The 9,793-nt window shown below is 64.4% G+C and overlaps 1 protein-coding gene across 2 annotated transcripts in view; it reads right to left on the reverse strand.

Moving 5' to 3' along the window:
* Positions 1-8,973, reverse strand: part of NFATC1 (nuclear factor of activated T cells 1) — a 92,898-nt gene extending 83,925 nt beyond the window's left edge. For both annotated transcript variants that reach the window (XM_080821717.1, XM_080821716.1), the window contains exon 1: positions 8,881-8,973. In XM_080821717.1, the coding sequence (XP_080677843.1) occupies positions 8,881-8,965 (85 nt within the window). In that variant the 5' untranslated portion in view covers positions 8,966-8,973. The remainder of the gene's footprint in view (positions 1-8,880) is intronic.
* Positions 8,974-9,793: the final 820 nt, after the last annotated feature.

Genomic DNA, 9,793 nt, shown 5'->3' on the forward strand with positions numbered 1-9,793 from the left:
AGAAAAGAAGACGGCGTGAGGGCCGGTCGTCAGAAAACACGCCCACAGCGTGGTGAGCCCGTCGGCCCCGCACAGGCCCAGGCCCGTCCCCCGGGACACGGCTGTGGAACGCCCCTCGGCTCGCACTGCTCCGGGGGCCCCTCCTGGCCCGCGAGGCCCAGACCCGTCCTCCCTTCTCTGCTCTCCAGCGCGAGGGCACCCACGGCCCACCCCACCCGCCTCAGGCCTCCGCCGGCTTCCCTCTGCCCCAAGGGCCCTGACTTTACAGAGCCGCCTCCTTCCTTCCCTTTCGGAAGCTGCCTTCCCTGGCCGCCTTCCGGGTCTGTCCCCAGCCCAAAGCCCGAGTCACCCTCCCAGCTCCTCTCTTCCTCAACACTCGGCATCATCTCATCCATCGTCTCTTTCACCAGGAGAGCGCGAGCTCCGTGAGGGCAGGAGCCCCCGCCCGCGTGAGTCCGCTTCGCTTCACGGCTGTCTCCGGAGCCTAAGACTGTGCCCGGCGCAGAAAAGCTGCCCATGTGTTACACAGACAGACGGGAGGGCGGCGGGTGGGTGGGCTTCAGCTACAGGAACCTGAACATTTAAAGAGACGTGAGCTCATCACCGTCACGGTGCCTCGACCCGTAGCCGCAGAGACCCCCCAGGGATCAGGAAGCAACACGGATTCCCGGGTCTCTCCCGCATAAGTGCGGACGGCAGTTCATGGCCTAGAAACCCGTGTTTAAAATAAAAAAAGCAGAGCACATTGACGCACAGCTAGATTGAAGAATCACTACGTATTAATTATAACCTCAATACGCTATGTTTTGAAAATCATTACTAGTGTAATTAGTAATTTTTCAGAAAAACCACATTTCTGGATTTCCTATCTGAAAAGACATCTTACAACATCTTGTCCCTCGTTACTGCGCACCTAGAGGGGAGCGTTCCAAGCCTCTAAATAATGGAAGCGTCCAGGAAACCGGACACGAGCCTGGGTTAGCGCTCGGCCCTGAAGGCACACGGTTCTGGGCAGGGCTCCCTTCCGTGGGGCTGTGGACCGGAGACCCACGAGGGACCAACCGCGGGACATCAAGGGTCTGGGAGAACTGATCCAAGCCGCACCATGTTGACGGGCAGAAACGGTCCGGCCCCGGAACAGACGGGCGTCACGTCTGCTGTTACTTCTCTCCAGGAGGAGCCGTCCGGCCACTCCCTGTGGCAACCGGGCTCTCACCGTCCCTGCTGCCAAGAAGGTCTTGCTTCTGCTGTTCGGAAAGCCCCAGGGAAACCTGTTTGCTATTCCCCAAACGGCCTTTCCCCCTCCAGCCCCCTCACAGGCGGCCTGGGGAGCGTGCACAGGCCCGGCCCCTTTCCAAGAGGGTATCAGCATCCCAGATGCCAGGGTCAGTGCCAAGATGACCCGGGGGACAGAGCCGTGCCCAGGAAGAGGGAGCGGACCAGAAGCCTCCCGGGACAGAAAGGGGCCCCGTCAGGACCACCGTGCCCGGACGAGGCCGCGAGCCACGCACCCAGCCGCCCACCTCCAGTCGCGCTCCCCCCTCCGCTCCCACAGACCGCAGGGCGAGCAGGGTCCCTGCCACGGGGCGTGAGGGAAGGCCTGGGCCCTCGTTTCCCCAGGGTGGGAGGCGGCGCGCCGGGCCGCCCCCCGCCCGCCCGGGGCCGCCTTCCTGAGACCCTGCCCCGTGTCTGCCGGTGCTCGCGGCGCCCCCACCATGCCACGTGCTTGCGGACGGCCCCGACACGGACACCGCCACCCGCAGTTTAAAACGACAGTCCTTGCAAAAATCAAACAAGGAGGTAAGAACCCAGGAAAGGTGCTTCGCAGAGAAGGTTCCTCAGGAAGAGGCGGCCTGGGGGCCACAGGCATCACCTGGGCGCGTGGCCTTCCACACCACACCTGACAGACCGCGGCCCAGTGGCCTGGCGGGGTGTCGTCCAAGGGGACCCAGAGGGACCGGGCAGTGGGCAGGGTGGGGGGCCAGCCCCGCAGAAGGCAGGCTGGTCCACAGACGGTCTGCCCGGCACACAGGACCCGTCAGGAGCGCAGGGGAGCAAACGCCAGGCGGTGCTCCCTCCGTGAAGCCGCCGGGGACACTCCCTCCACCAGGCGGCTCCTTTCCCGCGTGAGCGCGTCCCGCGTGAGCGCGTCCCAGCACGGCTTTGCCCGTACCATACACAAGGTACTTCCACACCCACGCGCATCTCCGCGCGCTCCATTCGTGCACAAGCACACACGTGCGTCCAGGCCCGGCTCACACACACCCGCAGGCGTCCACAGTCCAAGCGGCACAAGGGCCACAGGCCAAGCTGACAGCCGAGCTCACCAAGGGACCGACACCGACGGTGTTAGTAAAGCCAGTGTGAGTTCGTTTTACACACTTAGAGGGCAGGCTTTTAGGACGTAGATGTCCACAAGGAACTTTACGACGTCCAACATGCACTTGAGCCCGAGTCACACGGACGTGTGTCCTCCGGCCTCCCTGGCATCTGGCTCACGACCGGCACAGACTCCCGCCTTCTGGGCCACCGCATGTGCCGGGACACCTCGACCACGAGCTGGCACAGGCCGGACACACACCCCTTTGTGGCCGTCGCCACCCCCCGGCCCCTGGGAGAGTGCAGGTCGCCTGACGTCCCACCCCAGCCCCTCCTGCTCTGTGTCCGCCCCCGGACACACCACCGGGCCGCCCTCCCCCTGGGCCGGCCACGCGTACTTTCTGGGCTCCACCCGGAGAGAACCGCGGTGCCGCTCTGCTGTGGTCTCAGCTCCCCTTTGGCTTTCGGGGTGGACGACACAGCACGGCGGGGGGGCGCCCGAAGAGCCCGTAGGCACCAGGGGCTGTGCTTTCCCGGAGGTCTCCAAGCAGCAGCTGGGAGTGGCCAGCCGGCCTGCCCCCTGAACACCTCCGACCTCCCGGGGCCACCATCCCAACCACAGGGAAAACCCTGCCAGACCCTCCCAAACGGAGGAGGCCCCCCAGGCCCTGGCCCGCCCGCGGCTGGTGTGCACACGCTTCCTGCGGGCCCTGCGTTCAAGCGCTTGTCCCCGCGTGGGGGCGAGGACCTGGCACCCAGGGAAGAACGAGTTTCCCCGTTAGAGAGGGACCCGCAAGTACGGCGGACGGAGTACGCAGCGCGAGGGTGGCGGGCAGTGTTAGACGTCCTTTTCGTGACAACAAACGTGTGCCATGAAGCCACGCCCGTGAGGAGTCTGTGAGGCCCCTTGTGAGGGGCTCGAGGGGCTCCTGGGCCTCCCTGGCCCCCAGGACTCTCCCAGCTTGTCTGGGCCTCCAAGGAGGTTTAATGGACCAGGCCCCGCATTTCCTGCCCCAGGGAAAACAATATTATGTGCGTCTGCAATTTATTTTAGAGACGGGGTGCCTCGCTGGCCCAGTGGGAAGAACGTGCAACTCTCGATCTCAGGATCGTGGTTTTGAGCCCACATCGGGAGTAAAGACTAGTTAAAAAATCAACTTAGAAGAAAAAGAGAAGGAGAGAGAGTGCGCGAACCTCCGCTGGCAGGAAGGCGATCCCAAGATTTAAAAACGAATCTGCCATCAGCAGAGCAGGTCCAGGGGCCTCCCCACCGGCCCGGGGGACTCAGCCCTGCTCCTGGGTGCCCGGAGCCCGAGGCTCCGACTGCACAGGGCGCTGGGCGGGGGGACTTGGGGTTCTGGGAGAAACGGCAGAGTGAGGCGGGTCTGCCCGGCCTGTGTGTGAGCGCTGCCTTCTCTCAGGGTCCGGAAGACAAGGGCCGTAGGAGAGGAATGGCCCCCGCCCCCGACTCCCAGAATATCCTAAGAGGAGCCTTTATGGAACCCAGTCTGTCAGTAATCATAAGTCAATGAGAAAAGAAAAAACATAAAGCTTTTATTTTTTAAAAAAAGAGTCACCTAAAGCGTAACTTTTCCTTAATTAAACAAATTACAAAATGGAAGGCTTAAATGCCTGAGGTTCATTAGGAATGCTCAAAGAGTTGGGGGACGCTGGGTAATAAAGGTCCCTCTTCTAGAACAAACATACAAGCAAGGGGGAGGGGCCAGCTCGCCCCCCACCACCCGGCCCCGGGTGCTGCCTCCGGGGGCATCTGTCCCTGCTCCTCCCTCCTCTCTCCCACCTGGTTCACTTTGCTTTCCTTACCCTCTAAACCGTATTCAAATCCCAATTGTTCCACTATTCAAAGGACTACATTTACATGCAATGAAGACATTTCCAGCAACTTTCTTAACAATCCCGAGATATTCAGGCTGATTCAGGTCCCATCGAGACCCACTAAAGCTCCCATTAGGGTCACTTTCTGCCTCGTGTTCAGAACCTGACTGTGGGCCAAGAACCGGCCATTAAATGACAGCGCAGGTGAGCGCGGGAGAAACCAGCCTGGTTCAAGCAAGCACCCCCGAGAGCCCGTTCAAACGCTCCACAGCGCCAGCGGGAACTCTCTGAAGCCAGGCCTGCCCCCCGCCTCCTGGTTCTCACATGTCCACCCTGCAGCCGCAAAGCCCTGGGCAAGGTGCTCTGGGGACATGAGGAGGGACACCAGGGTGGGCGGAGGACGCGTGCCACGCTCAGGCTGGCCCAGCGCTCAGCCAGTGCACGCCAGTTCTCAGAAGGACTTCGTCTCATCGTGGGAAAGGACTGACTTCAGAACCAGACGACGCTGTCACATTTCGCATGTCCTTCACACCGAAGGCAACAGCATCTGCGCCCGCACCTGCCCGCTGAGGGCCCAGGGCGACAGGCAGACACAGTGGCCCGGGCTCCCCTCGTCGCCCACAGACCGGGACGCCCCGGCCCAGCATCTGCTGGGGTCGAACCCAGGACGTGACGCTGGGCGGAGAAGCTGCCGGGCTGTGGAAACAAAACGCCACCGAACCGAACCCCACTCCTGCCCACCGCCTGCCTCTGGGCGCTGTCCACACTGCACACCCGGGAGGCACTGGTCAGCGGCCCGGGTGGCCGTGGGGGACACGCAGGAACCTGGGGGTGTCACTAACCCGCCAGGAGAAGGGGCACGCGGGCCAGAACGGTTCATCCCGGCAGCACACGCTCTTGCGCGTTCCAGAAACAAGCCCACCTCGCCCTCTGTCGGGTCCTGGGTCCAGCCCGGTGCCCCCGCGGACCACCCCTCGTGGGGTGCGCTGCAGCATCCCCCTGTGCCCCGCGCGCCTCACGGCTCGCGGGGGGCCCTGACGACGCCCCCCGCACCTCGAGGATCGTGGGGGGCCCTGGCGACACCTGCACGGATCTTTCTACTCGGGCCTCGACTTTCTCACTCCCTGCTTTTAAGAAACTAAAAAACAACCATGTCCTTTATCAGCTACAACGTTCCTTTGCTAAAGACACAGAATGAAAATGTCCTACAAACAACCGTCTGGGGGGAACGTCTGTGACAAACCGTGAGGGCCGCGCGGCCCAGAGGACGCGAGTGGACAGCCGTCCCGCAAGCAGAGGGAGCCCCCTGAGACCGCTGCGTGGGAGCAGGGCCCACACCCTGCGAGCCCCCGGCACCGGAGACCCCGGGTGACCCCCCGTCACCCGCCGGCTGCAGAGCAGGGACTCGGGGACACGGGTCCCCCCAGGAACGTCCCCCTTCTGCGCGAGCTTGGGGGTCCGCCCGGCGCCCGGCTGCAGACCTGCCTCCTCGGCCGCCGGGGGAACGCTCCGGCTCCGGCCCAGAGGCCTGGCGACTTCCTCCCGAGTTGCCAGGGCGACAGCACCGGCAGCTTTGGGGCCGAAATAACTTAGACCAGGGGAGCCCGGGTGGGAAGCAGGGCCACACCCGCCTCCCAGCGCACAGCCGAGAGGGCTATTTCCTGAGACCGAAGGGACGGGCCTCCCCGTCCCGCCCCCGGCCCCCCCCCGCCCCCGCGAAGAGGGACGCCCTCTGCCCAGCCAGCCTTCTGCCCACGGGGGCCGGGCCGGTGGCCTCAGGGACACGAGGAGACCCTGGGAATGCAAATAATGCTCGGGTCGGGCCTGGGAGAGTTTCTGTGAAAACTCTCTCCTTTCTCTCCAGGAATGGTCACTATCCCGCCTGCCCAGCCAAGGAGCTCCAGCCCCGAAGCACCAGCAAAGACGCGCCCCTGTGAGGTGGGCAGCAGTGACAGGAGTCCCCCCACCGACTCCCCGGGGGGAACCGTGACGTGACAGACGCCCGTGGCCGTGGACAGAGTGCCTGTCCCCGTGCGTGCTGGAACCCGTAAGGCCGTGCTGCCACCTCGCTTCACGGCCCGACTCTGTGTGAGTCACGCGTTCCCTTATTCACATCCAGGCTCATTCCAGAAACGGTGGGACGCCGTTCCTATCATCCGTTAAGGGCTGGGGAATGTAACGTAACAATTTAATACGGCAACATGATAACTAACGTAATATTTAATAATTTCAATATCATAATTAAAAACAAACAAAAACTTTACTAATAATTGCCAAACCCCGGGAGCACCCCACACGTCCCTCGGAAGGCTGGGGGTCACGCACTGCGCTCCACCCAGACGACGGGGTGTCGCTCGGCACCGGACAGAAACGAGTGCAAGCCACCGAAACCTCGCACGCGTCGCGTAAGTGCAGGGACCGGTCTGAAAAGGCGACGTCCTCTAGGACTCCAGCTCTGAGACGCCGTGGAGAAGGCGGAGCCATGGACTCAGTGGGGACCCGCGGTGGCCGGGAGCTGGAGGGGAAGGAGGGGCGCGCGGGCCGAGCACGGACGGTCTCCAGGGCCGTGAGGCTCCTCCGTCCGCAGAGCTACGGGGCACGCGTGACCTCGTGCACTCGGGAAAGCCCCCACGCACGCGCAGCACCCAGTGAGCCCGAGTGTCCGCCGTGGGCCGTGGGGGAGAATGACATGTCCGTGGAGGTCCACGGGGCCCCACTCCGGGCGGGTGTTAAATGAAGCGGCAGTGGAGGTGTGTCGGGGCAGGGGGTCGGGGGGAAAGGCTCTGCCTTCCTCTCCACTCTGCTGTGAAGCTAAAGCTGCTCTGAGAAAATGATCTTATTAAAATGAAGGAAGAAAACACAAATATCTCTCACGAAAATACGTCAAAAAAAATGAATGTGTTCTAGAAAGTTCTAACACATGACAAAGGCAAAGAGGCCTTTCTCTCTCTGCCTGGCCTCCTCTGCCCAGTCTCCAAGCTGCCGCAGCCCTCCCTTCCCCAAAGCCTGGTGAATGCCGGGCCCCAGACGCCCACACCCTGGAGGACTTCCTGCAGGAGGTGCTCCCTGGACTGTGCTCCCCAGGGAGCCTGGGGCTGAGGCACCGATTTTGCCAAGATGATTAGAAGCAGCCTTGAGAGTGTCACCGGCTCACGGTCAGTTACTGGCTCGGAGCAGACATTCCGGAAGGCACAAGGAGGTGGTGGGGCCTCGGGGAGGCCCCCGTCACAGAAGCCACAGGGAGCCCGCGCCCTGTACGAGGCAGCCTTCTTGCACAGCAACAACCCTGAGGATGTGGGAACGGTCCCCAAAAGCCACAGGTTCCAGGATGGCAGAGGGAGGCCCGTCCAGACGGCTGTCACACCCTACGGAGGTCCCAAGCACGGCCCACACTTCACCGCGCCCCTCTCACGACAAGACACCGGCTTCTGGCTAAGAGGAGGGGAGGAAGAGCTTCGGACGGCTCCTGGGGAGCAGCACGGGGCGGGGGGGGCAGGCCCAGGCAGGGCAGCGAGAAGGCCTCTGGGACCGTCTCTCCAAGTCCATCCCGACCGCTTCCAGACAACTGCCTGGGCTCCCGCCGCGCCCCCGGCCTGGATACCCGCAGCCGCAGAAGACCAAGTCGGGGCAGGGACAGCAAAGCCCGGGCAGCCTCTGCCTCGTCATAAACGAACAGGACGTTACAGGTTTGAAAAAAAGGGTGGTGAGCGACATGGAAAACATTCTACAGTCAACGGAGCCTCCCCGCCACGTGGGCAGGACAGAAAGGAGAGGCGGGGGCCAGCGCCGGGGGCGCCCCCATCCGGACCCACCCTTGCAGGCACCGCGAGGCCGCCCGAGCCGGCTGGGGCTACTCAGTGGCTCACAACCATATCCAAGAGCACCCACTCCAAAGGCCGGAGGTTTCGCTGACTCGTTTAACTGAAACCTTTATTTCTGCAGAGAAAAGAAAATGAAAGAGACAAAGGCTCTGAGCCCCTGAAGGCTGGTTCCACTCCGTGGCTTCTGGGAGGGGCCGGGGCGGGAGGGTGCTCAGGGACAGGTCTGGAGGGGCTCCATGGCCCCCTGCCCTCTGGCAATGGCTGCTCACCACCTGTCCCTCGACAGCGTCCAAGTCCAGGGCCTTGGACATTTGTGTCCCCTGGCGTCAGCAGCACACCAGCACCCTGGAGACACCCCTCGAGCAGGACCACTGGACAGACCCCACACACTCGTGACCCACAGGCGGGGGGGCCTGGCCTGTCTGGCGCCCAGAGTCCGCACCGTGGGCTTCTGAGCAACACGCCTGAGCGCTGGCCTTTCCCACCACCCGCAACCCCCTCTATTCCCCAGTGCCCCGGGGGCAGGGCACCCCCTCAAGCCAGCCACTCCTGTCTTCAGTCTCTTTCCTATACCCCCAGGCCCAGACCCCTGCACGCCCCTGGGGCGCCTGCACCTCCGAACTCTGCACCCCTGTACCTCAGGCCCCTGCATGCCAACCCCAGACGCCCCCCACGCCCCTGCACCCCCAGATCCTGCACTGTGGAACCTCACCCCACCCCCCACATCCCAGGTAGGAGGCTGCACCCCCACACCTGGCGCCACCCACCGTCTCCATACTCCACCCCGGGGCTCTGCACCCCCGGGGCGTGCACCTCCGGCCCTGCATCCTCAAACACAGCTCCCAGAGGGCCCCGCGCCCCTTGTCCGCGCCCCATGCCCTTCCCAGGCCCCGCGCGGACCCACCTGGGGCGGTGGCACCTTCGTCACTCTGGTTAAACTCGAAAAGGAAATCGAAGTCGAACTCCTGGTCCTCCTCCAGCCCCGTCATGTTGGGACCCCCCCGGGTCGGGGTTGGGGTCCGCGCAGGGGCTCGGGGTCCAGGGTCTGGGGTCAAGGTCTCGGCCGGTCAGGTGGGGTCTGGGGTTCGGGGGCCGGGGTCCTGGCCCAGTCAGGGACCGGGCCCCGTCGACCCGGGTCGGAGTCGGGGTCGGGGTCGGCGCCTGGGTCGCGGCCCTGGCGGCGGGCACCTGTGGTCGCGCCGCTCCCAGCTCGGCTGCGCCGGGCGTCCGGCCCCGCGTCCCCGGGTAACGTGACTCCCGCCCGCGCCCCTCCCCCGCCCCCGCCCCCGCGCCCCTCCCCCGCCCCCCCGCTGTTTCCGGGTTGACATAAACAAGCCGCTCGCCGGCCGCCGGCTTCCGAGTTTTAAATAAACTCTCAGGGCAGCCCGGGCGCACGCGGCTCGCTCGTGTCCCCCGCCCCCCGCCCGCCCCGGGGGTCCACGTGCGCCCCGGCCCGCGCCCCGGCGCGGCGCGCGGGGAGCGGGGCGGAGAGCCCGCGGGTGGGACCCCGGTCCGCGCCCCGCACACCCGCGCCGTCCCGAGTGGCGCAAAGATCAAGACTGAGTCCCCAAAAAAGGGCGCGCCGCCCCCGAGCCACCGAATTTGTGCAAAGACGACGACGACGAAGAAGAAAGCAAACTCTCGAGCCGCCAGGCCTCTCGTGGGGTGAGGGTTAGGGCGTCCTGGTTGCTGCCGGAGTCCACAACACGCACGTCCTGCGGGGGCCAGTGCGCCATCCCCTGGACAGCCGGACTTGCTTCCTACGCCGCTCTGCCACTTGGAACAAGCACACCCCCCCCCCCAGTACCACTTCCCAG

Source organism: Martes martes (genome assembly GCF_963455335.1).
Source record: "Martes martes genome assembly, chromosome: 13".
NCBI classification, from domain to species: Eukaryota; Metazoa; Chordata; class Mammalia; order Carnivora; family Mustelidae; genus Martes; species Martes martes.